Raw genomic sequence first — 27990 nt, 5'->3', positions numbered from 1 at the left:
GAGTGTTGAACACTAGTGTTTTATTGCCTGTGATGTGCAGTGTTATTATAGAGGGTCAGGTTCACATGTCAGGAAGGCATGTGATCACCGGATACTGATGATGACCGAGTGGACTGATTAATGCTCTTAAACGCAGAAGATCACTCGGAACTTTAACTCAGAAGAAGCTGCTGATGAAGAGTTTTTAATTTATTTATACAGTGGATTAAAGTCTGTGCTGACTTTGTGACAATGAGGCTTGCAAACAGAAAGCGGGTAGAAGCTGTAAACGGAGCGGATTCCCAAGTTTCAGAGCACTTCATAAATCCTTTTACACACGAGTTGAGGTTCACTTCTGTGCAGAAAGTCAAGGTAAGAGTGAGCACATGAGCGCTTCACTGTCCCTGCCTGGCACTAAAGAGCATAAACTGTAGTGAAAACCATGCTGAAATAAACATTAGACATCCTCATGGAATTTTGTAATGGGTTTGATGGTTATAATGGACTCTGTAATGGTCCCTGTGGGTCTCTACTGGTAACTTGTTGCCTTTTACTGTGGTCATCTTATGTTTACTGGATACCATTAAGGAGCAATAATGGTAATGGTCTTAATGGTTATAATGGGAATTGTATTGGTTTTAATGTAAACTGTAATGGTATCTGTGGGGCTCTAATGGTAAATTGTTGCCTACTATTGGGGTCATGTTATGTCTAGTGGAGAAGATTAAGGACGAGTAATGGTTTTAATGGTTATCTGATGGTTTGTAGTGGATACCGTTAGAATTTATGTGACGGTTTCTATAAGTCAGTTCAGCAGGGACTGTAGTGGTGGGGAGGGGGGGGGGTTAATAATTTTAAATATAGCTACATTACGTCTAAGACTAATACTGCCTGGTTTAGATTTTATATATATATATATATATATATAATGTAAAACCCCAGTTCCAGAAAAGTTTGGACAGTGTGTAAAAATGTAACACATTTTCCACAGTGTCCTAAGACACTTTTTCTACCCAGTCATGTTACTGACCTGTTGCCAATTAACCTAATTAGTTGTTCCTCCAGTTGTTTCTTTTTAGTAATACTTACATTTCCAGCCTTTTGTTGCCCCGACACAACTTTTTTGAGACGTGTTTTGGCCATCAAATTCAAAATGACCTTATTTTTTCTTAAAATGGTACATTCACTCAGTTTAAACATTTGATATGTTTTCTATGTTCCATTGTCAATAACATATGGGTTTATGAGATTTGCAAATCATTGCATTTTGTTTTTATTTACATTTTACACAGTGTCCCAGCTGTTTTGGAATTGGGGTTGTATGTATACATGTCTGTTTTGCATTTTACACACACACACACACACACACACACACACCAACAAAAAACCATCAAAATCGAGAGAGTCGACTCTTTGAGCTGGTTATTGTAGGTCAACGTTGGGAGCTGACTCGTGTTTCTGAAGAGCTGTTTTATATTTAATTTAATTAAATTAGATTCTGTGATGCTGTTGTTTAAAATGTATCAGTAATCTTTATTCATGATTCTGTAACACTGTTAATCATACACAGTGCAACTGCAATCGAAAAGAATCCAGAGAATCTTCCTCTGAGTCGTTTGACGTGCCATAATGCTTTAGAGTCAGATCAAGTGTTTGACTCATCTGTATGTGACTGATGAATAGACTTGTAACACATTCTGTTTTAACCTAAGTGCCACAGACACAGGAGGTGCTGTAATTAATATCGCAGTATTTACTGTAGAGAAATTTGTCATCTTAATTATGCAGCACCTTGCTGCCATTTTATAAGGAACACCATACTAATACTCGGTATACAGTACAGGGCCTTGTTTTGCTCTTCAGTTCTTCATGGCATGGATTCCACAAGGGTGATGGAAACGTTCCTTTGAGATTCTGGTCCATGCTGACATCACTGCATCACATAATTGCTGTGTTTTTTTTTTTTTTTTTTCTTTTCAACTGCACATTATTACACAAATCTCCCGGTCTACCACATGCCAAAGGCGCTCTTATGGATTCTGATCTGGTGACTAGGGACGTCGTTAAAGTACAATGAACTCATTGTCATTGAACCAGATGACTAGTGCTTTGGCACACTGTCACACTGCGAGTAGAGAATATATATTGATAGCGTCTGTATTGATCACATATACATTTCAGCACAGTGAAATTCTTTCTTCGCATACCCCAGCATGTTAGGGGGTTGGGGTCAGAGCGCAGGGTCAGCCATGATACAGCGCCCCTGGAGCAGAGAGGGTTAAGGGCCTTGCTCGACGTTAAGGGATGCACGTGGTCAGCAATAATAATCAGATATGCTGCATTCAAACAATGCTCGAGCGATGTTAAGGGGCCCAATGGATGGCAAGAAAACTTTCCGTACACCATTACACCACCAGCAGCAGCTTTAACTGTTGATGCAAGGCAGGTTCGGTTCATTCATTCATGCTGTTTATCCAATCTCAGGATTGAATTGGTAATGAGGACTGTGAGGTTGCAACACTACCTGCTGTACCAGTATGTTACCCAACGATGCAGTTCATTAATGCTGTGAGTGAAGGATCATGTAAGACCAACAACTTGGGATGGTTTTGAAAAACCAGTGAGCCATTTTGAGTCCGTTCTTATGGTGAGATGAGCCAACTGATCTGACTCACTAATAAGAGTCATAATTCTCATTAGTGGTACACACTGGACATTTGAGTGTTTGAAAGAAGTTCGTTAAAGAGCTGAGGGGGTTACAGCTGGAAAATGTCAACTAAAATGTAATGTACTGAGGGACTAAAACAGCTGGACCTTTTAGATAAAAAATAAAAATACAGCCTTTTTTTTTTTTTTTTTTTTTTAAAAACTAAAGGACAGTCCTGTGCTTAGTTCATGCAAAGACTTGTTTTCTTTGTCTCTCATTCTTTTGTCAAGGAAGAGCACGAACGCATTTGTTAGTAAAATGTCTTTTTTTTGACAGTTCTCTTGTAACTTCCCTGCAGATAACAGATCAGTTTTTTTAAACAAGACTCTGGTAGGTCATTAATTTAGCAAGTGTTCTGTTCATAAACGTATATATTTTTGTATAACATATACACACATATTTCTGTATAACAACTGATTAACTGTTTAATATGGTTTATCAAAGATATGGCATTAAAACGAAGCACATTACCCCAACTTTCATGGGACTACTTTGGCCAACAGAATTGTTGGATTGAAACATTCATACATTCATGTAGGAAAGCAGTCAATGATGGGATGGTGTGATGTGGCCCAACGTGAGCCGGGGCTACTGGTACAACCTTGAAGTTGAATGTTTTCCAATAATAGTTAAAAAAACAAACAAACCAAAAAAAACCGAAATGATAAGAATCTTATTCTGGCAGCATTACTTTCTGCCACGCCCAGTGGGTCATGTGATTACCCTGAAGTTGAATGTTTTCCAATAACAGGACGTCCTGAAGTGTTTTATTAATCTTGTACCACAGCAGTTCGCCAAGGGTTGTAGTGGATCCACAGTCCCAGGAACACTGGGTGAGAGTCAGGAACATAGCCAGGATGGGACGCCAGTCCATCACATAACACCATGCACACACATTAATCATTTAGAGTGGCCAATCCATCTCCCAGTATGTTTTAGCGAAAACATAAAACCTGAAAAAACCTACACAGACATGCAGAGAACATGTAAAACTCCACATAGACAGTAACTTAAGCTCAGGATTGAACCTGGAATTGTAACTGTGAGGTGGTAACACTACCCGATATACCACTTTGTCGTCCCAGCACTCGAAGTCCTCTATGGACTGGTACTGGAGCATAGCTTCTATAAGACCATATCTCTACAAACCACACTTCACACAAGGAGCGGTTGTGTCTCAGGTGTTAGAGTAGGTTGTCCACTAATTGCTTGGTTGGCCGTTTGATTCCTGGCCCACATGCCAAAGCATCCCTGGGCAAAGGCAGATACATTATTCAGAATGAACAGATAGTGTGTACTAATCAAACACATATACAGATGTGAATAAGAGTCATATACTTTTTTGTTTTTGTTTGCCTGTTCATCAGGGCTGGGATCCCATTGGGTCAGGATCACAGTGGTTTAAATTCGGCTACTAGTTTGTTTATATATACCCAGCTAAACTTGTTAGAAAATATGGCGGCAATTAGAAACAAAAACACGGGTCTACAGCCAGTTATGAACTCGAGTAATGCACCTGAGGTTGAGTAACTTTCAGGCCCTAAATTCAGTCACCTCGCTGACAGTTCCCCTATGACTATTTATGCATCTGGAACATGCGGGATTAGTCAGGATGACTACATCGCACATTAAAAATTGAGCAGAGTGGTTTGAATATTTTCTTCTTATGATATCATATTTTTTTTTCCCATAATTGAATTCAAAAAGGAGAACTTTCATTACACATAAAGTGAAATATTTTGTTTTAATCTCGATGATTACAGCTTACAGTTCATTGAAATCAAAAACCCGGGATCTCAAAAGATTAGAATAAAGAATTTATATTACAGAAATGTCGACCGTCTGAAAAGTATGTTATTCAAAATTTTTGAGATGCACCTGTTTGCGTACTGCAAAGATGAGTGTCATAATGTCAATAAACAAATTGCACTGTGCCATTTCGCAGCTCTTTGTAAAGCTGTAAAGCTGAATTGCTTTATAGTACTGTAAGGGTGAGTACTAGCTTTGTACACTTGCCAGTTCTCTAAATCTAGGGCATAGAACAAGGGCAAACATGTGCCATGTGTGGAGTTTGTTTACTTTTAGCTTCCGATTCTTGTCGAGCTGGTTCTGAGATAAAATGATCCTTTAAGAGTGACGGGTCTTTGTGAAGGTACCTGCGGATTGGAGGACGTTGGGAATGGGAGTAAACGTGATTTGGAGCTCTCTAATGTCAATTGAGAGAGTGTGTTTGTTGCTGAGCTTGCTGCTGGATATGACAGGGTTAATGAGAGTCCCTGTGTTATAGTTTTATATTACGGGAACCCTCTGGCAATTTCACAGAACAAAGACACATGAGTACACACGCACGAACACCTTCATTAGAGATCCTGAATATTTTAGCTCAGCAGGAGAGTATATAGAAGAATTTGTAAAGTATATCCAAGAATTATTGCCCTGTGACTCAAAATACATGAAATAAACCCCTACAAAAAAATACAACCCCAATTCCGAAAATGTTGGGACAGTATGGAAAATGCAAAAAAAAAAAAATAAACAAAAAGAGTCATTTGAAGATTCAATTCATCCTGTACTATATTGTATTGTACTGTATATTATATACTTACTTTTGCTTTTACATATGTTTAGTCTTCATACTTCATGCATGTTTATTCAGTGTTAAAATTGAACGCTATTGATTTGCCAGTAAACTTGGTGTCAGTAGTGTTGTTGATATTTGATGCTGGGTTTCTTTGTTTTTGTTGTGTTCCAGATTGCATTGATGACTGTGACGCTGTTTCCTCTGCGAATGCTTTGTTCTGCCTTTTTCACGTTGCTCACATGGCCTTTTGTATTTGTGGCCACTGTGGGCCGCACCGAGGACGCCGTGGAGCCTCTTTCCTGGTGGAGGTGGTGAGGGGACACTTCTCTAACATTGCATTTTGCAACATTGGGCTATTCCATATACCACTAAGTTATGTATTGGACAAGGTTCAAGTTTAATAAAAAAAATAAAAAAAAACATCAAATGAAAGAGCCAGTAGACAATGAACACAGCATTACACACTGAAAATGTGTGTAAAAGTGATGTAATTGCTGATCATTCAAATTCCCCCCATACTCACACTTTCCAGGCTGGTGGATCTAATCATCAGGGGATCCATGAGGGCGTTGTGGTTTTCCGGCGGCTTCCACTGGATCCAGGTGAAAGGCAGACCAGCTCTGCCCAGTGAAGCACCCATACTCACGCTGGCACCGCACTCGTCTTTCTTTGATGCCATTCCTGTGACCATGACCATGGCATCGATAGTGATGAAAGCAGAGAACAAAAACATTCCTGTCTGGGGCAGTAAGTTTACACCTCGTTTAAAATTGTGTATAAAATCTAATATAGATAAATATATGTAGACATATAAATATATAGACATGCAACCCCAATTCTGAAAAAGTTGGGACAGTATGTAAAATGCAAAAAAAACAAACAAAAAGAGTCATTTGAAAATTCGATTTCACCCTGTATTATATTGAAAACACATTATTAACACATTATTTGATGTTTTACTTTGTGAATTGAATTTATTTTTTGAAAATATACACTCATTTCAAATCTGACGACTGCAACACACTCCAAGAAGTTGGGAGAGTCGACTGTTTAGCACTGTGTAACATCGCCTTTTCTTATAATAACACTTATTAAGCATTTGGGTGCTGAGTGAAGACACCAGTTCGTTAAGTTTAGCGAGCGGAATTTTCCCCCATTCATCCATTATGCATTTCTTCAGCTGTGCAACTGTACAGGGCTTTCGTTGCCTTATTTTGCACTTCATAATGCACCACACATTCTCAATCGGAGAGGTCAGGACTTCATGCAGGCCATGCTAGCACCCGCACTCTCTGCTTACGCAACCATGCGCTTGTAATTTGGGCAGAATGTGGTTCTGCGTTGTCCTGCTCTGGATGGCAGCATATGTTGCTCCAAAATGTGTACATATATTTCTGCATTAATGATGCCCTTACAGATGTGCGAGTTACCCATGCCATGGGCACTGAGACGCCCCCATACCATGACAGACGCTGGCTTTTGGACCTGACACTAATAACAGCTTGGATGCTCCTTTTCCTCTTTGGCCCGGAGAACACGACGGCTGTTTTGTCCAAAAACTACTTGAAATGTCGACTCATCGGACCACAAAACACGATTCCACTGTGCTACTGTCCATCTCAGATGAGACCGGGCCCAGAGAAGTGGGCGGAGCTTTTGGACAGTGTTGATGTATGGCTTCTGCTTTGCATAGTAAAGCCTTAACTTGCATCTGTGGATGCAGCGGCGAACGGTGTCGACTGACAAAGGTTTACCAAAGTATTCCCGAGCCCATGTCAGGACCTCCATTACAGACTCATGACGGTTTTTAAAACAGTGACGTCTGAGGGATCGGAGATCACGCGCATTCAGAAGTGGTTTTCGGCCTTGCCCTTTACATACCGAGATCTGACCAGATTCCTTGAATCTTTTAATTATATTGTGCACTGTAGAAGATGAAATGCCCAAAATCCTACCGATTTGTTTTTGGGGAATGTTGTTCTCAAAGTGTTGGATTGTTCGCTGACTCATCTGTTGGCAGATTGTCGAGCCTCGACCCGTCCTTGCTCTTGAAGGACTAGGCCTTTTTTGGAGGCTCCTTATGTACTACGATTAGATGATTACCTCACCTATTTCACATCACCTTCTTATTTCAACTTCTCACATCGCTATTAGTCCTAAACTGCCCCTGTCCCAACTTTTTTGGAACGTGTTGCACAGATCAATTTCAAAATAAACGTTTACCTTCGAAAAACTTTGCAGTTGATTAGGTAAAACGTCAAATACCTTGTCTTTATACGTTTTTTTGTTTAAATACAAGTCAAAGTACATTTACACATCGCTCCTCTTTGTTTTTATTAGCATTTTCCCTACTATCCCAACTTTTTCGGAATTGGGGTTGTAGATAAGTATAGATACGCAACGAAGTGAACATGACTGGGTGTGCTTTTATATTAAAATCATCAATGGCAGGATGGTACGATATGAAGTGAAGTGAAGTTAATGTTACCACCCTGAAGTTGATCATTTTCCAATAATAGCAAAAAGTTTTACTCGTCTGATACCGCAGTCCAACTATCTGTAACAAAGGGCTGAACATGTTGCTGTGACCTTGACTATTAACACCACACCTGCAGTTCAGATAAATCGATTAAAATATGACACTCAAATACGTCAGTGCTCCATGCAGTGATTAAACCACAGACCGCTGTTGAGACTCACTAATTTCCTACAGATTACTTATGTGTTAATATGTATCTGTGCCTCTACTGTACTCAGGACAGATGCTAACCCATCTTTCTCCACTCATTTACTAGATATATCTGCCTCCAGATCAGACATATACACAATAGTTATTCATTTCTCATAGAAACTGGATTTTTGATTAAATTTGAAGTAGTAATCAGTACCAGTATCAAATTTTCTATATTCACGAGCATAAAAACAATATATAAAATAAAGATAAATACACAAAAGTCTTACAAAATGCTATTCATGCCATCCGTTACATAAACGTGTCAGTTGACTGTCAGGAATATATCATTCTTTACTCATATAATTAAATATATAAGCAATGCTGATGTCATTTTGCACTAGAGAAGTGTACTATTTCCACAGTCACATTTATTAAAAATACTGTATCTTTTTAAATAATAGATTCACAGTCAAATCGACCTTGCTAGACCTTTGACCTGTTTTGGTTTCTTGGAAATCTGATCTGGTTTTAAACATTATTTTAAATCATCTCCGAGCGACTTTCGCAGGTTCACAGATTCAGATTACGGTCTCGTTTCCTCCTGTTTGTTCCTTTGTTCCGTAGCGCTGATTAAGTTCATCCGTCCAGTGTTTGTGTCACGCTCGGAGCCTGATTCTCGCAGGAAGGCTGTGGAGGAGATTAAACGCAGAGCACGCTCAGCAGGCCAGTGGCCTCAGGTAACACCCACTTTAATACATTCATTACAATCAGGATGATGATTAGGATCATAAGAAAATCCCAGCAGCGCATGAGAGATCAGGCTACAGCACATTACAGTACATTGCAGTACATTTCTGATGGTCTGTGTTTATATCTGACGGTCTGTATGACTGTCCATCTGTCTGACTGTCTGACTGTCTATACTCCCTGGACCTAGAATCTGGGAAATTCACTTATATAGTCTTCTTGTACGCGGAGCTAAAATCATGATAATGATTCAATTGTTTAATGTAAAATTCAAACTAACACATGTCTGGATGTACCATATTAACATGAAGTAAAAATAAAAAGTTTACCTGCAATGCATAAACATTGAAAGAAATCAAAGGGAAAAGTTATTTCATACTAACTTATTTTATCTAACTGTTTAATTCTCGCTAATTTTCTGTTAACACCATTAAAAGCTTCATATTTTGCCTTTTTTTTTTAACCCAGGAGTGTATCTTCCTGTCAATCAATTTGCCTGTTTGTCTAATCTGTCTGTTTTTCTGTCTGATTGTCTGTCTGAAGGTGTTTGTCTGTCTGTCAGCCTGTCTATCTGTGTACATGTAGTATAACTGTCTATCTGTCTGTCTGTCTATCCATCTTCCTGTCTGTTTATCTACCTGTCTGTGTTTGAATATTTGAAGCTCTCAGCATTAGAGCAGTTCACGTTGACCTGATTGTGCATCGCTGTTTTCCATAAAACATGTTCTCAATCCTGATTTGATTTCAGATCATGATTTTTCCCGAGGGGACCTGTACCAACAGATCCTGCCTCATCACATTTAAGCCTGGTAGGTGTTTTCTCTCCTTCTATCTATCTGTCGATCTTTCTGTTTTTCTCCATCCATACTCATCCGAACATTACAGCTTTCCACCTAATACACACTGACTTCTCTCTCGCGCTCTCCCTCTCTCTCTCTCTCTCGCGCTCTCCCTCTCTCTCTCTCTCTCGCTCTCTCTCTCTCTCGCGCTCTCCCTCTCTCTCTCTCTCTCTCTCGCTCTCTCTCTCTCGTGCTCTCCCTCTCTCTCTCTCACTCTCTTGAGTGAGAGAATGTATGTATACAGGCTGCGCACTGGTTGCCATAAGTGCAAGGTTTCAGTGTGTGTGTGAGCGTGTTTTATTTCTATTACTCTGGGTCTGCAGTCATAACAGTTCACTTGGCTGTGAGATCCAGTGATCTCCTTCCCCTTCCTGTGTGCACTGCCCAGTCATGTTGTGTTTTGCTGATCCTGTTTCTCTCATGGTTTATTGTGCTTCCTCGACACTCCTAATCCTCCCCTTTTTTTTTGCTAAAATCCCTCATTTGTGTTTCTCTCACCAGGCTGTCACACTCTGTTTTCTATATCCTTTCATTCTGGTAGTTTCAGTGCACCATGAGACGTCAGTGCTGGAGGTCCATAACAGGGCAATTCCACATTCCCCGTGGATGGGGAATATTGTTTTACACCTGCCATGCACAAATCATGACTGAATATCTAAAGACATCGCATAATTGTAACATTACCAAAATGTTCAGCAGTCACCGGTTCACATTTACATTGACTTACTGTCAACTTACAGTCGAGCAACTTAAGAAATGATTCCGGTGTCCATTTTAACCCCATAGTACAGGGCAGGTTGTGTTTGACTACCACCGGTCGTGTTCTTCAAAAACAGCCTACGTTAATGAACACACATCCAGGACCGTGTGTTTCAGAGTGGTGGCTGTAAAGTTACTCAAAGGTATTCAAAAGGTAAACATGGTCAGAGATCTGCCTTTGGAAAGCTGAAGGTTTAGAAGGTAATTAGATTTAGGGAAACTGAGACAGATGCCCTTGGTTTGCTGGACATCCACAGATCGGGACCTGAAAGAGAGCTTTGTGTTCAGAGTGAAGGTCATCAGGTCCATCACTCTTCCTTTTACACCCGTTCAGAGGTGAAGAGACCAACATGGCAGGCATGCGCGCGCACACACACACACACACACACACACACACACACACCTACCTTATTGTTATCTTAAGATAGAACAGCATGCTGATGTTTTTCACATTCCCTACTCGAGTGTCATACCCTAGCACCGAAAAAAAAACCTCAAAGATATGAAAAATGTTTTCATGAGAAACAAATATTTCTTGATGACTGTTTACAGACTCCAGCAGAAACTTTTCAATATTTTTTCATTCTCTTCCTCTCAATTTATTTGCCTGTTTATCTGTCTGTCTGTTTTTCTGTCTGTCTGTCTCTCTCTCTCTCTCTCTCTCTCTCTCTCTCTCTCTCTTTCGCTCTCACTCTCTCTCGCTCTGTGTTTCTATGTGACTGATTGCCCTTTCTCTCTGTTTGAATGCTTGTTTGTCTGCCTATCTTTCATCCTGTCAAGCTGTTTGCCTGTTTATCTGTCTCACTGTCTGTGATTCTGACAGTCTGTCTTTGTTTTTATGTGTCTGTCTGTATGACCGTCTGTTTGCCTGTCTGTCTCTCTCTCTGTCTATATGACTGTCTATCTTTTTTTTTTTTTTTTTTTTTTTTTTTTTTTTAATTTTTTTTTATGCTGTCAGAGTTTTTGGACTCATTTCATGGTAAATGAGTAAAAATAAATAAAAATATATATAATAATAACAATAATAATAATAATAATAATAATAATAATGAGAAGAAGAAGACAAAGAAGAAGAAAGTCTAACTTTCTGACTGACTGGAACTTTATAAAAAACATTTATAAAGTATACAGACATGCATGCACCCAAGTAGACAAGTGTGTGTGTGTGTAAACACATACACACACACACACACACACACACACACACACACACACATACAGAGTCATGTTACTGTAAGATGGGTCAGATGAGGCTGCCTATTTTATTGTTCCGCTCTCATGATCAGCTTCAGGTAAATTGAGGACACAGCCTCTGACACAAAAGGATGTTGCTCATCAGCGTTCACCAAATCTGAGTGGTTTTGATTTTGCATTAGCAGAATCATTTACATGAGCTGTACTAAAACATCACTGCGCTCTATTGTTGAACAATGAAATCGTCCTCTTCCTCTTTTAGGTGCATTTATTCCTGGGGTTCCGGTCCAGCCGGTGGTTCTGCGCTATCCTAACGAACTGGTAAGAAAAGCGTCTCGGAAGTTTCAACCTCTACAGCACCAGTGCAGAATACCAAGCCTTGGGGGCACTCTTACACTAATAATACTCATAATAATCCCAACTCTAGTGTAAAATATTAGGCTTTCCTGCTAGATGTTAAAAACGCCAGCAGCTTATTAGAATATTATGCAGCATATTAGAGCAGCACTATGCATGATGCATAACGTACTCTGCTACAGGAAAAATATAGCCCTTACAGTGTATATTAAGATTCCGAGTTACTGTAAATAAGCAGTAGCTCATGACGTTATTTATTTTTGATGGTGCAGTTACATCACAGCGCTGTTGAATGCCTGATTCCGATTGGCTTTGAATTGAGCTTCAAGGTCTGTATTATGGGCTCTGTGTAGCATGTTAGCGTTTCTATAGTAACATGGTACGTCATACTGTATACGACGGACGCTGCCCGTAAACGGATTTTTTAAAAAAACCTCGTCGACATGGTTAAGTTTTCTGTAAGGAGAAGTAAACGTAGCATTTCTAAGGAGTCTACAGTGTCAGTCGATAAGTTTTCCGACGCAGGGAAGTCTTCAGGACAACTCAAATAGTGACAAAGTGAAGAGGGAAAAAAAAAAAAAAAAGATGCTTGTTATGTTTATAATAGAAACAAAGTTGCTTTGCAGACATTTCACAACATTAAATGCTACCATAAACGTTGTAATCATTGGCAAATTGCTACTCTGGACGCACCGTTATTGGAAAATAATCCACTTCAGGGTTGTCAAAGTAACTCTGCGTCGTTGATTTATTTTCCTATAACTGCACACCCTGGTATGTGTGTTTATTCCTTAATTTTCTACTTCCCTCTCACACACTCTAATGTCGAATGTCTCTTACTCATCCACTTCTCATTAATAATGAAGGCACGCTGCTCAGGTTGCATGTAGATACTTTGAAAACTTAAGTTAGCAGTTCCCACATGGCGAGGCCTGAGTTTCTGATACACGTGCATACGTGACCTTGTGATGGCTTATTTGTTCAGGTGCTTTTTGCAAACTGTAGTACCCACAAGGCCTTGTTTTTAATCTCCCTTTTCACTGGTAGGACACGATCTCATGGACATGGCAGGGACCTGGAGCGTAAGTATTAATAGAGCGTATTAATGGACAATTTAGAGTAACTTGCATTTAAATGAAAAAAAAAAAACATTAGAAGACGGTTTATATAAATTTATATAGTAAGTAAATGGTTGCTGTAAACATGCTTTGCTTTCAGGTTTAAGATCCTGTGGCTCACGTTGTGTCAGTTCCACAATTCTATAGAGATCGAGGTGGGAATTTCTTTCAAGTGATCATATATGTGCTTTTTTTTTTTTAACTTGCAATGGAAGTTAAAAAAGCTTTCAATAAAAAAATAAAAATAAATGTTTGTGTTTGCTCAGTATCTTCCTATTTACACACCATCAGAGGAAGAGAAAAAGGATCCGGCTCTGTTTGCCAGCAATGTGAGACACATCATGGCCAAGTCAGTGTCCGCTTCAGGCGTAACGTTCCAGAACGTTCTGGTCTTGAACGCATGATGATGCACATGATCTTAATCTTTTGCATTTTATACTTGTGTGCTTTCTCCAGAGCGCTGCAAATACCAACTGTAGACTACTCGTTTGAAGACTGTCAGCTCTCAATGGTCAAAGGTCCCCTGTGTTTACCTAGCCACACATGCATGCTGGAGTTCTCCAGACTGGTGTGTAAACTTGGGTGAGTGTTGACTTATGGAGACTCTATAACCAGTTCATATAGCGGATATGATGCTTGGCCGGCTTCAACGAACAATATGGTGCAACGTGCTTAGCTCACTGTGTAGTGCGTATGGTAGCATGGTGGAGAACATGCTACTTGACCAAGCCTGTGATTGGGTGGATCGCTACAGGTAGGGTGTGCCAGAGCCCATTCGTACCAAGTATCCAAGCATTTAACGGCGTCACGTCCAACCTGTGTCTTAATTCTCTTTTTCTGATTGTAAATATGTAATAACGTAAGCAGTTCTTCCTCATCCTCTGTCGTTTGTTCGTCTACTTCCAGCAATTCTTACGTTGCCATTATTTCCGCTATCTGTCACAATCTTGAATTTGAATCTTTTTCCACCCCCAGTACTGGTGCACTCATGCTTGACGGCCAGTACGCAAATGCAGAAAGTGTGTGAGCTTGTTAAATTTGTTTTTTGCAACGCTTGCAGATGTAATCTTCGCATCGAGCGTACTGAAGCCTTTACTCTCTCTGATCCAAATCTAAATGCTGAGGTTCTGTAGTAGAAACTTAATTTATGTATGATTTTTTTTTTTTAATATACTAGTTAAAACAACAGTATAACTAGAATTGCAGCAGTATTAATATTAATTTATAATATACACAATGTATACAGTACACAAAATAAATAGCCTGTATAAATAGGTTTGTACTCTAATTAAAAATACAGTACATATTACAGTAAATATTAATTAAAGTAACTGGCAACTTTGCTGCCATTAAAATATTATAAACTGACAGTGTGTGTTTTTTTTTTGTTGTTTTTTTTGTAGTGTGGTGTATTTATTTAGTACGTAACCACAGGCAAGCGTTATGTAAACTAGGGAGGTTTTGTATTTGATGAATTCAGGATAAGAGAACGCTGGGTGCTAAAGGGTATGGACCAGGTGCTGTTTAAATTTATATTTACTCTGGTAATAGGCAGTTTGTCCCTGATGGTGTGTTTAGCGAGATCATCTTGTTCGCAGAGTGTTCGCAGAGTGTTCGCAGAGTGTTCGCTAACACTTTCTGGTTAACGGAAACCCGACGATGTGCTTTTTCTTTGTCCGACTTTTTGAGAGTTGAGAGTTCACTTACAATTTTTGGAACGTGGGGATGTGCGGATAGAAAGAACGAGTGGTTTTCAGGCTTGTGAAGGATGTTGGCAGTGTGAGTGTTGAGTAATGGAAAATCAAACAGCTGGGTGTGGCACTGAGCTTTATTCCAGCTGCCTTTTTTTTTTTTATTAGAGAATGTGAAGTGTGCATGCTTTCCTTGATTGGGATGAAAGGTTGTGGACTGATTTTTCAGTTACCTTGAGGTTCTGTATGTTTGTTTTTTTATGGGGGTGGGGGCGGGGAGTATTTTGGCTTTGAGAACAGTGCCCCCTGGTGAGGAAGCAGGGTGTGTTAGCATTAAAGTCACCCTCAAGGTCATAGAATACAACCTTTTATGGTTGTGAATGAAATCGTCACTACACCTACTTCTCCAGGCTCTTTTGTTAAAACAAGACAGTGTTAAATATCTCCCAGGAAAATCTGAGCTAACACTGAACAGATGCTATTGTACCAAAAAAAAAAAAAAAATTAAAAATTAAGAGCCTTAATGTCTCCAAGTGCAAATGCAGATCAGGCAATGCTTCCTCGCCATTTTTCTCTTGCCTAATGATTGTCATGTTTATATATATATATATGTTAATGTAGAAATGATTACATTATAATATAGAAATAGTGCATGCTGAATATATATATATCATACTGATTCATCAACACAAAATGTTGACTTATCACTGCCTGGTGTGGGGTGTGATGCATTATTTGTTTGTTTGTTTAAAGGTGTGTTGTTTTTCTGGCGAGACTTGTTCTGATTTTTACAGATTAGTGTATGGGTTATAATTTGTTAACACTGTACAAAGTTCACATTTTTCCCTTTATTTAGTGAATTTATAGTGAGTATAGATGTGATTCATGCAGATACAGGTTAAGAGCTTTAATTAATGATCACATCAAACAGAACGGGGGGGTGATCTCTGTGACTTTAAGCATATCATGGCTGTTTGTACCAGACGGTTTGAGTATTTCAGAAACCATAGAGTTTAAACAAAATGCCTCCAGTAGGCTGCAGTTCTGCAGGCAGAAACGCCTTGTTGATGAGAGAGCTCAGAAGACAATGGACAGATAGGTTTCAGCTGACAGGAAGTCCACGGTTAAAGATTGGAAACATGTTTTTCTAATTTTTACCTGTCTTGTTTCGGTGAGGCTTTTTTGACTCATCGTATCTGTCCTGTCGTTGACATTTTTTGTACACCATTAAATACATTTCTGCGATTATGATGCAAATCAAAGAACTGAAAAGAAGTTCTTTGAAGAAATTTGCCTCCTCTGCTGCAGCGTGTAGTGCTCGAGTTATTTCGCACGTTTTATTTTGTCTTTCAGTCTGAAGGTGGGAGTCACAGATCAGGTCCTGCAGGAAGAGGGCAAAAAAGCACGCAATCTCTGTGGAAGAAAACTGAGTCTGGAGGAATTTGCAGAATACTTAAACCTTCCAATGACGGAAACTCTGCAGGACGTCTTTGCACTCTTTGAGGAGGTTAGTAGAAGCATATTCTTTAAAAAATATATATATTTTTTTAAAATAGATTTATCAGATCACGTCGCTCTATTCTAATATCATTTTCATTTAAAGGCATCACAAGAGCCATGCTTTGCAACATGGCATTACTGTCTATTAAACTTTCTATTTACCTCGTGTCGTGGTTTTCCACCGCAGCATGGTCAGATGGATGTGAGGGAATACGTCATTGCTCTCTCTGTGATCTGCAGACCCTCGAAGTATCTCGACACTCTTCAGCTCGCCTTCAGGGTGAGGCTGCTTTCAGCTGGTCCGGGTTAATGGGATCTAGTGAATAGATCATGAGGATGAACGAGATAATGTACTACAATCTTAGAAAACCGAAGCTGTTCGAGTTCATGCCATGACGGTAGTTTTGTTTGCCTGTTTTGTGCAGATGTTTGAGGCTGAGGAGAGCGGAGCTGTCATAGAGGACGAGTTCGCCGTCATTCTGAAATCAGTTCTTGGAGTGGAAGATCTTGCTGTGGGTGATGTCTTCAGAGCTGTTGATAGAGGAGACAAAGGAAAGATCACCTTTGGTAATTATATCTCCTTTCAATGTAAGGGTGAAACAGTATGTAGAAATTTGTGGATTAACATGGTGCAAACTGATATCACAGATATCAGTGCGGACATTCTATTTCTTTATCTTATATAGTCAAGATTTGCTCGTTATTTGCAAAACAGTGACTTCTTCCCAACTTCTAGACAGCCATATTTGACCAACTTTGTAGTATGTTTTAAGTGATGTGATGTCTCAACTCTTCAACGTGGTATTTTTGTGACATTAGCTGTACAGATACAGCATGAAGCAGGGCTGGGAAAATGATAAATTTATTATTCGGGCGGCTGTGGATTGGGTGGTAGAGCGTGTTGTCCACTAATCGTAGGGTTGGCGGTTCGATTCCCGGCCCACGTGACTCCACATACCGACGTGTCCTTGGGCAAGACACTGAACCCCAAGTTGCTCTCGCTGGCAAGTTAGCGCCTTGCATGGCAGCTCTGCTACCATTGGTGTGTGAGTGTGTGTGTGTGTGAGAATGGGTGAATGAGACACAGTGTAAAACACTTTGAATAAAAGCACTATATAAGTCCAGACTGCAAGGCTATAATGCATGCTCTAATGTCCAGTTTTATTTTGCCTGGAAAGCTAACTGACTATGCTAGAAAAAATTGTAGCTTATGTAATGTGTTAATCTGAGTCCAAGACTTTTGCTAGTTAAGTGCATTAATTCCGACTAAGGGAAACAAATATATGAACTATCGTGACGGGAATGACTGTGTTGACATGGTTTTCAACATAGCATGTCATGTTTGCGGCTTCGACAAACGCATGTCGGAGTGCATCACGTTTAAACCTGCGTGCCGAATGAAAACTTCAGTAGGAAGTAGGGTTTTGGGCAACTGGGCTACTGATTTTTCAGTGCGTGCATTCTTTAGGGATACTTTAAGGATGTTGTATTCATTTCTCTGAGATCATTCCAATTAAATTCAGTTTTAAAAGAGATCACGAATGCTGTTGTGTCCAAAAACTGTACGTCTTCATTGAAACGCCTGTTACGTCTTCTCTGTCAGATGATTTTTGCCATTTCCTGGAGAGCAGTCCAAACTTCATGGAGTTATACCACTGTGTCGATGAAAAATCCACACACACATGTTCAGGACTCGTACAACCTGCAACCAACAGCTTCTGCCCTGACTTCAGTCCTCAGGACCAAAACACACACAGCAAGAAACATGACTGATGTATGTATAAGATGTCTGCATGTTCAAGTAGATTAGAGGTGATGACGGTGATAATGTATAAAGTGCTTTTTCTTCTTTGGGTTTGATAGTTTTCTACTGAACACTTTATTTTTGCTATCATTGTTTTAACAGATCCTTTGTGAATTTAAATTTGTGCACTACTATTATACATTTTTTTTTTTTTTTTTTTTTTTTTTTTTTTTTTACTAGTTTGGGGGTGACTTTAATACGTTAAGGTGAAATACTCTGTTGGTTTGTGTGTGAATTAAAGGTTCAGATTTGTACAATCAATGCCAAGTAACTAATTTCATATACCTTACAGGCTACACTTATATTTATATCTTCTTTCCAGGACTTTAAAATAGAACCCAAAATAAATGAACCTGTTCTACGATAGTTTATTTATTCATAGATGATTGACAGCTCTGTGATTTATATAACGTGAAAAGTTGGCAGTGTTTGAGCAGGTAGAAAATTAAACTGTTGATATGGGATTAAGAAAAAATCACCCCCTCCCAAAAAAGTGTCTTTCTTTTTCTTTTCTTTTTTTTTTTTACCACAAGAGGGGGCTCTGCCATAAGATATAAAACAGGAGGCATGTCGTAAACAATTATTTTGTTAGGTTAAACAGTGAGTTTTGACATGCTTTTTTTTTTTTCTTTTTTTTCCCCTGTTGTTGCATATATTAGACTTAGATTAGATTTAGACTAGATTATATCAACGTTTTCCAAGCCAAATAAGTAAGATGGAGTCTAAAGCAAAGAGTAAACAAGTATACTATTATGTATGTATGTATGTTGTAGTTGTGATGGATAAAATGGAGTGAAGTGACAGTTGGAATGATGTATTGTTAGGAATATATATATTCCTAACTATATAAACATGTTACTCTGTAGATATTACGAGTACGAGTTGGTTTATATGGCTAGTTTTGAATGGCGTTTGGATTTTTCATGCAACCCTGGCAACCTTTTTATTGACACAGACGTCTCACGGGACCACTGTGTGATAAGATGTAATTAGATACACAATTAGCTACTAAATTTATTTAATTGTTTTAGATTCACATATTTGGATGAACCTAGAACCCCAGTACTGCTATTGGCATCCATGCTAACGACATGAGGGACATTAAGGACATTCTAATTGTTTACTTAAATGATTAATTAATCATTAACTTTCAGTCTATAATTTGGGTAACAGGTTTGTACTTTCAAAATGACCTCATGAGTCAATATCATGATATCATATCGTTGAAAATGCAAAAGAGAGAGAGAGATTACTTTCCTTCTTCCTGTGATCTTCGAGCAATTAGGATGATGCAAATTCTTGTTGAACGTGTGAGCTGTGGAATATTTTCAGGTAACAGTGAACGTTATGGAATTATAATGATGGTAAAATGGTATTTTCTAAGTGCTATAGATTTAAGGTTTAGCATTGGGGCAGCTGTGGCTCAGCTGGAAGAGTGGGTTGTCCACTAATCGTACGGTTGGCGGTTCGATTCTCAGCCCACATGTCTCCACATGCCAAAGTGTCCTTGGGCAAGATACTAAACCCTGAGTTTCTCCCGATGGCAGGTTAGCGCCTTGCATGTGTGTGAATACATGAATGAGAAACAGCGTAGAACTGCTTAGGTTAAAAAGCGCCTATAAATGTCGACCATTTACCATGTTTTAGTCTATTTATCTGAAACATGCACATGGTTTGTTGGACACTTTACCTGTGTTTAAAATACCTTGTACATTTACATACATATTTGTAAATGTAATATCATTGGGACACAAATGACACCGCAATCATAGACTGATTTTTCTAGTATTTTCCTTGTTCTGTATCAGTTCATTCAGAATTCCATCAAATGAAAATGTGTTAGAATAGGAAATACACTAAAGTAACAGTATCTCGGGACTAAAATATGACAACTGTAAAAACACAGTCCTATAATCTGTGCGCAATGCTTCCTGGCTTTCTGCACAGTGCTCCGCTTGCAGCTTAGTCTATTTGGCGTAATTACATTAGCATTTTGAGCTGAAGTAACACAGTTCTCCTGCAGCTTTAAGTGGATTTGGATGCATCCTAACAGTCGACTGATGCTGTGATGTGATGAGAAAAGCATGCTTCTTCTAACGTCATTGTCAACAGAAAGAATTCTTTAAATACAGAGTGCTTCACCCTTGTTTCAGGCCAATCACTGAAAGCTGGCTTTGTGTATTTTAGCACTCGGAGACTGAGCATGCTTTCTTTCACATCAGCTTTTAATATTTATGCTATTAATCTTTCCCACATTATCCGTTGTCTTGCTTTGCTATAGCCGTTTCTCTCCCATCACACTTTTGCATTACATCATTCTTTGACTCAACTTTTGTTGTAAACAGGATACTCCTTTGTCATCTAACACGAACACCTCCTCACACTACCGTAAGATGGCGCTAGCACACTTTCTCTCACCCCCCCCCACCCCACCCCCACCCCGTCTCAAGCTGTCTAAAAGAATAACATTACATCATCTGGTCACCTGGTTTGGAGGGGGGGATAGAAGAAATAGACTGAGCTTTGCTTCTTGGCTTCTTGAAAGTAGAGCATTTTGCCACCTGTGTCAAAGCTGTTAACAGATAATGACATCATCTGAAATTGGCCACGGAAAGCAGGATTTGGGACATGGCTGGACTGAACTGATTGAGCCGCTAAGCATCTCACCAGGCTAAATTAACCGGGGTGTCCTTTGTAATCTTGCCACTATATGGCTCTGTCATTTGAAACTCTTTAGGCTATTTTAAAGGTTGGATCAAGGTTGTAATAAGTAGTGACACCTGGAAATGAGGAAATGATAATTCGTATAAGAGCATGTATTTATTGAGAATGAACAGAGCTTTATTTTTTTTTCCTTAAACATAACCATTTTCTCATCTAAATGCCAAGCCACACCAGAGCACATTGTAATTACTTGTATTTAAATTGTATTTAAGATATATATATATATATATATATCAATCAGATAATGGGTTCTAAATGGATACAAATATAAGGGGGACTATAATTTTTTTTTTTTTTATGCCAGAAAGGTTCACAAGGCATCTGGTTGAGACTAGAGGTGTGTATTAGGATTGGGATCCCACAAGCTTGCCACAAAAAGGCATCGCATTTATGTCAGATATGAAACTTGTATAACAAAAACAAAACTCATTTACAGTGGTGCTTGATTTTTTTTTTTTAAATATATATTTCTGCATAAATATGACCTAAAACAACATCAGATTTTGACACAGAGTAGATAAAGAGAACCCAATTAAACCAATGAGACACAAAGGTTATACTTGGTCATTTATTTATTGAGGAAAATGATCCAATATTACATTTCTGTGAGTGGCACAAGTATGTAAACCTTTGCTTTCAGGATCTGGTGTGAGCCCCTTATACAGCAATTAGCCAATGTGAGAGAGGCCTTTAGTTGCTGAGAAGTTACCCTGGGTTCGTTTGTGATCTCGCAGACTATTACATGTCTTGCTCTTGGAGTGATCTATGTTGGTCGAGCACTCCTGGGGAGGGAAACAATTGTCTTGAATTTCCTCTATTTGTACACAATCTGTCTGACTGTGGATTGGTGGAGATGGATTTCTAACCTTTTCCAGCATCAACAACACTTTTTCTGAGGTTCTCAGAAATCTTCTTTGCTCATGCCATGATACACTTCCACAGACATGTATTGTGAAGATCAGACTTTGGTAGATCCCTGTTCTTCAAATAAAATGGAGCACTCGCTCACACCTGATTGTCATTCCACTGATTGAAATCACCTGACCCTAATTTCACCTTCAAATTAACTGCCAAAAAAGAAGGTTCACATACTTTTGCCACTTGCAGATATGTAATATTGCACCATTTTAAATGACAAAGTATAATACTATATTTTGTCTCATTTGTGAAACTGGGATCTCTGTCTACTTTTAGGACTTCTAAAAAATCTGATGATGTTGTTTTAGGTTGTATTTATGCATATATATATATATATATATATAAAATATAATATATAATTCTAAAGGTTTCACAAACTTTCAAGCAAGACTTATTCATCTTTATTAACTACCTACCTATTTGTTAATTATTAAGTAAATGTTGTGGTGGTTTAAATTAGGCTACTGTTTTGTTTATATTTTGAGAAATAGAACAAACTAAATTCTCGCAAGTAGGTTCAAACAAAAAATATGAGTGGAATTTAAAACGTAGTTGAGACAAAGTTATATGATGTAGCTGAGGTTGAGGAACTGTCATAGCCAGAATTCACACACCATGATGACAGTGCTGGCATTTCTACCTCTGAGTTTTTTCCCTATGTGTTAGGGGTTTAAAAATGTGTTTAGGATACACTCAGTATTAGGTTAATTTGAAATACAGATTTTTGGCACACCAACCAGATACAGATAGTGGCACTGCTTTAAACCCTAGTTTTACATTTACTAACTGTAACCCATCTGTTGCTATGTACAATTTGTTAGCCTTCCTCTATCCCATCTTTCAGTGGACAGGGCCCACCGTACTCCCACCTTCTGACCACAGGATGCGGGACATTTTTGCTGAACCCTCTATTTGTTTTCTCAACAGTGACAAAGTGGTTTCAAATCCCAGCAATGCTTTCCATTAATTTGCAGGATAAAGGTGTATTGCTACGATTGTACTACAATAAGCAATCATATATCTGCAAATTGGCCAATAAGTGTAGATATGATATAGTATATCTACACTTGTACAGTATATACAGGGTGTGCTGGTTAAGGAAATTTTACACCATATAACAGTAAACCATGCCAAGGAAGGGATGAAAAATATCAAGGTATTGTGTGTGTGTTTTTTTAAAAAAATGCGCTATAAAGTGGCAGTCTTTATTACATTATACCACAGCGCTCTCCTGAATTCTGATTGGTCGAAATGTGTTGATCAATTTCCTATAACGGCAGCTCTAAGAGTAATTTCAGCTGCAAGGCAAATCCCAGGTTTGTATTGATGCGCTCAGTGTTTCTATAATAACAACTTACACAGGGATTTGTAGGTTGGGCATTCTATGTTGATGGCTTAAAAATATGTGTTGATCTGGTGGTCTTCTGTGAGGAGGCAGTTATTTAGCATTTGTAGAAGGAGTCTCCAGTGTCAGCACTTTGTTACACTCAGAAGTAAAGATGTAAGTAAATTTGCTGACATGGATCTTCAGGATTTTGCACTTTGTGGTTTCTGTGTAACTCGCTACATCTTTTTTGTCTTAATAATTAAAGACCGAGGGAAAAAAAAAGAGAGGCTGCTGAAGGATGTTATAACGTGGCTACAACACAACATCAAATGTAAGTATAAATGAATAAAAAAAGGAAAATTGTTAGCTTTGGTAAACTGATGTTGTAAAGATAAATAAAATGCTTCTGGATGGTAAAGGTACCTCATTGTTGATTATTTTACTAAAACCCCAATTCTGAAAAAGTTGAGACAGTATGGAAAATGCTAATAAAAACAAAGAGGAGTGATGTGTAAATTTACTTTGACTTGTATTAAAAAACAAAACAAAAAACATGTTAAGACAAGGTATTTGATGTTTTACCTAATCAACTGCAAAGTTTTTCGAAGGTAAACGTTTATTTTGAAATTGATGCGTGCAACACTTTCCAAAAAAGTTGGGACAGGGGCAGTTTAGGACTAATAGCGATGTGAGAAGTTGAAATAAGAAGGTGATGTGAAATAGGTGAGGTAATTGTCTAATCGTAGTATATAAGGAGCCTCCAAAAAAGGCCTAGTCCTTCAAGAGCAAGGATGGGTCGAGGCTCGACAATCTGCCAACAGATGTCATTGGCAACGAATAATCCAACACTTTGAGAACAACATTCCCCAAAGACAAATCGATAGCGTTTTGGGAATTTCACCTTCAAGGAAAGATTGAAAAGATTCAAGAAATCCGGTCAAATCTCGGTGCGTAAAGGGCAAGACCGAAAACCACTTCTGAATGCGCGTGATCTCCGATCCCTCAGACGTCACCGTCTTAAAAACCGTCATGAGTCTGTAATGGAGGTCCTGACATGGGCTCGGGAATACTTTGGTAAACCTTTGTCAGTCCACACCGTTCGCCGCTGCATCCACAGATGCAAGTTAAAGCTTTACTATGCAAAGCAGAAGCCATACATCAACACTGTCCAAAAGTTCCGCCCACTTCTCTGGGCTCGGTCTCATCTGAGATGGACAGTAGCACAGTGGAATCGTGTTTTGTGGTCCGATGAGTCTACATTTCAAGTAGTTTTTGGACAAAACAGCCAAGCTGTTATCAGCATCAGTTCCAAAAGCCAGCGTCTGTCATGGTATGGGGGCGTGTCAGTGCACATGGCATGGGTAACTCGCACATCTGTGAGGGCATCATTAATGCAGAAAGATATGTACACATTTTGGAGCAACATATGCTGCCATCCAGAGCAGGACAAAGCCAAACCACATTCTGCCCGGATTACAAGCGCGTGGTTGCGTAAGCAGAGAGTGCGGGTGCTAGCATGGCCTGCATGAAGTCTTGACCTCTCCGATTGAGAATGTGTGGCGCATTATGAAGCGCAAAATAAGGCAACGAAGGCCCTGTACAGTTGCACAGCTGAAGAAATGTATAATGGATGAATGGGGGAAAATTCTGCTTGCTAAACTTAACCAAATGGTGTCTTCACTCAGTACCCAAACGCTTAATAAGTGTTTATTAAAAGAAAAGGCGATGTTACACAGCGGTAAACAGTCGACTCTCAAAACTTTTTTGGAGTGTGTTGCAGTCATCAGATTTGAAATGAGTGTATATTTTCAAAAATAAATTCAATTCACAAAGTAAAACATCAAATAATGTGTTCATAATGTGTTTTCAATAAAGTACAGAGTGATTTGAATTTTCGAATTACTTTTTTTTTTTTTTTTGCATTTTCCATACTGTCCCAACTTTTTTGGCATTGAGGTTGTATAACAGTACCCCTTATCATGTTTTACTCCTTACTCGAGAGTGAACATCAATGCAAACTGTACAGTTATCTGGCATTTAACGTCATCCTCTTTTGTCAAAAAGTTTCAGTGTCTACTCTTCATGTATAATTGTCCGAAACCCATCTTTGATGAGCAGCTAGAATTTCATTAGATTGCTGATATGGGCTCATCTTATTTGCTGTGCCGGAGGCTACTTTGCAGGATCTGAACACACACACATATATCTGTGCAGCTATTCATATATGCAAACATTTCTGTCAAATCTTCTGGCACCTGACAGCAGTGTGAGCCCAATAAACCAATATGGAGATAAGAGCTGGTGTCAGTAGGCAGAACTAATATTATTTGTGCGGTGGAAAGCATTTATCTGTCACCGAGTGAGAATGGATGATTTTGTGTCACTTTTGTTTAATAATGATGTAGCAATTGCAATATGCCCACTGGCTCCGGCTCTATTAAAGTTTAAAAGATTATCCAAATTAAAATCTCATTTACAATATTGCTTTTTTTGGCAATACTAGGTGGGTCCTATTGGATATGATATTTCTCACTGTGCTATCCAATTAACATTTTCACATTCAACAAACTGCAGGGATGAAAAAGATGAGCATGCCTATGTGATTGTGTGGTGTTATGATAGCTCCATCTAAGCAAGAAAACTTGGCTTAATAAAACTTTTAATTTGGCTGCTAGGGATGTGAAGTGGCACATTATGACCACTTCAATGGCCTCATTTACATACATTTTCCACCTGTTTGACAATAGGTGTCTAACCCTTTGTATAAATGACAGTGTTTTATTGTTTTTTGCTAATTATATGCCATACCACGTTGAAAGTTATTGGTTAGAACATCATGGCTCTCGGTTGCACTGAGCTGCATAATGGAGCATCACTTTTCCATCATTTTGCAGCTTTGATTTGATCACAGAAGCTATTATATTCAAATGTCAGGATTGCAGCGAATAAATATTTCACAGTTTAGCTCTCATGTTTATATACATTCATGGCATTATTTAAATGAGATCTGGAGATACAGTATATACCACCCTGAAGATGATTTAATGTGATTTATTCCACTTATACTACAGCGATATTTTTCCACCACAAGCAACTTTTATTTATTTAAAATATTTTGATCTCCTGGCATTTTCATGCCTAGCAGTCTCTAGATTGTTGACGAGAGGTCCGAGAAGAACGGACAGACTGGTTCGAGCTGACATAAAGGCTGTGGTTACTCTTTACAACTGGAGCTAGGCAGAAAAACATCCCAGAATGCACAACCTTGCAGTGGATGGGCTACAACAGCAAAAGTCCACATCACGTTCCATTCCTGCTTTCAAAGAACAGGAATCTGAGGCTACAGTGGGCCTCACCGAAACTGGACAGGTTAATATTGGAAAAAGACCAGGTTTTCCTCAATGTTTGATGTGAACATTAACAAAAGCTCTTGACCTGTATCTGCATGATTTTATGCATTGCACAGCTGCATGATTGGCTGATTGGATAATTGCATGCATGAGCAGGCGTACAGGTAAGCATATATATCTTACAGAGGTATATTGTCTAAAGGTACCTTTTTAGAGCAAGGCAGTTACATATACTACCTGTGTATGTTTTTTTTGTTTGTTGGTGATACACAGAAATGTTGACACCTTCATTCTATGGAGACAAGTGGATAAACAACAGCTATACACTATACACCAATTTAGCTAGTACATTACATTACATTTATGGCATTTGGCAGACGCCCTTATCCAGAGTGACTTACATATATCTCATTTATACAACTGAGCCTTGCTCAAGGGCCCAACAGTGGCAGCTTGAACTCATGAACTTCTGGTCAGAAGTCCAATGTCTTAACCACTGAGCTACCACTGCCACATGGTAGTAAACCTACTATATAGTGTGGGTGCATTTGACTGTGTCCCTTCTACTGCTGTGCACAGAGTCAGACTCTCTTTACTTCTAATACAAGGGACCACCATAGATGATCATACTACTGACCAGATATTATTTTGTGTACCTAAATAACTGGCAATTCAGTGTCGTCTAAATCCAAGGCCTCTCTTTTCTCCTACTTCTAGCATGTTTACTGTTGTGTTCAATTTTGCGTACAGACCCAGAGTTAACTTGAAGTTATAAGCACTGCAGTTTACCCATTAGCAGATGACGTGTACACAGTGGTGGCTTTGGAAAGGGTGGAAACACATCCACTGATACCTCACACAGAATGAGTCATATACAGCCGCCTGGTCAATGGAGCGTTCCCGTCTCATCTCATTTTCCCTGGAGCGCTCTTCTCTCACTGCACTCTGTTCCACTGACTGAGCTTCTCCCTGCTCTCACGATGGGACCGGCTGGATAACAGCGCTTTCTAGTTATGAAGACATCCATCCTGTGTAGAGGAATGCCTCAAATCAGTGTGTTCAGTGGTCTGAGGCTGAAAGACCATGAACTGTCAAAATTCAATGGATGTCAGGATGCCGGTGACGGCAACGTCTCGAACGAGTGTGTGCACACTGTGCAAGGTATCAAAATCTATAGTGTATAAGATCAAAAGGCCATGACACCTGGATTTTTTCCCCCTCATCTCTGAGTTCCACATTAAGGCACATAAGCGCAGAGCAGCAAGTACTGCGGTTTTGCATGCTAGGTAATTGATTGTTAATGGCCCCTGAACTGTGGGCTGTGAATGGCGGATGAGGGAGGATGACTCACTGTGGGGGAGGAGGGAGAGCAGCAGAGATGGTGGAATGACTCATTGTTGTGTTTCCTGAGTCTGTTTACAGCTTCTGAGATATCTGACCTGATGATAGTCATCCAGCAGGAGCAGAAATGGTTTATAGCCAGAGCCAGCTTCACTGGTAAGCATGAATTATGGTATAAGATATCAGAGGTGGAGAATGGGCCTGTACACAGCACAGTTTGAGCATGCTGATAATTTATTTACCATGTTTGGGAAGGGGCCTTCAAATCAAGACTTTCCATCAATAAAAAAAAAAAATATATATATACACACAATGAAATGAAAAGGCATCAGAAACCATAGAAAACAGTACAATCAATATAATGATAATAAGTGTATTAA

The 27990-nt window shown here is 39.1% G+C and overlaps 1 protein-coding gene across 3 annotated transcripts; it reads left to right on the top strand.

The window, feature by feature from the left end:
• Positions 1-16: 16 nt before the first annotated feature.
• lpcat1 (lysophosphatidylcholine acyltransferase 1) lies at positions 17-27547 on the top strand. 3 transcript variants are annotated; one of them, XR_008387297.1, is made up of 16 exons: positions 17-351; positions 5439-5578; positions 5800-6014; positions 8566-8678; positions 9437-9497; positions 11743-11801; positions 12885-12919; positions 13056-13110; positions 13222-13304; positions 13412-13537; positions 16000-16153; positions 16334-16426; positions 16572-16713; positions 17750-17920; positions 23185-23250; positions 26065-27547. XR_008387297.1 is itself a non-coding variant. In XM_053638162.1 (15 exons), the coding sequence occupies exons 1-14, from the start codon at positions 232-234 to the stop codon at positions 17917-17919; spliced, it is 1566 nt and encodes a 521-aa protein (XP_053494137.1). In that variant the 5' UTR covers positions 17-231; the 3' UTR covers position 17920; positions 23185-23709. The 3 variants fall into 3 exon arrangements, 1 of the variants encoding a protein (XP_053494137.1); XR_008387298.1 differs by having other exon boundaries at positions 26062-27547; XM_053638162.1 differs by lacking the exon at positions 26065-27547 and having other exon boundaries at positions 23185-23709.
• Positions 27548-27990: the final 443 nt, after the last annotated feature.

This window comes from Ictalurus furcatus, chromosome 12 (genome assembly GCF_023375685.1).
Source record: "Ictalurus furcatus strain D&B chromosome 12, Billie_1.0, whole genome shotgun sequence".
Classification (NCBI taxonomy): domain Eukaryota; kingdom Metazoa; phylum Chordata; class Actinopteri; order Siluriformes; family Ictaluridae; genus Ictalurus; species Ictalurus furcatus.
Note: the sequence above shows the minus strand (reverse complement) of the source record. Positions and strands in the feature narration are given on the sequence as shown.

What these genes read in the sequence shown, in the direction of transcription:
- lpcat1 (XM_053638162.1), top strand. Translation starts at nt 232, where the DNA reads ATGAGGCTTGCAAACAGAAAGCGGGTAGAAGCTGTAAACGGAGCGGAT. An exon ending in AAACATTCCTGTCTGGGGCA is followed by an intron (nt 6,015 to 8,565) that starts GTAAGTTTACAC and finishes TTTGTTCCGTAG; the next exon opens with CGCTGATTAAGTTCATCCGT. An exon ending in TCTTTGCACTCTTTGAGGAG is followed by an intron (nt 16,154 to 16,333) that starts GTTAGTAGAAGC and finishes TTTCCACCGCAG; the next exon opens with CATGGTCAGATGGATGTGAG.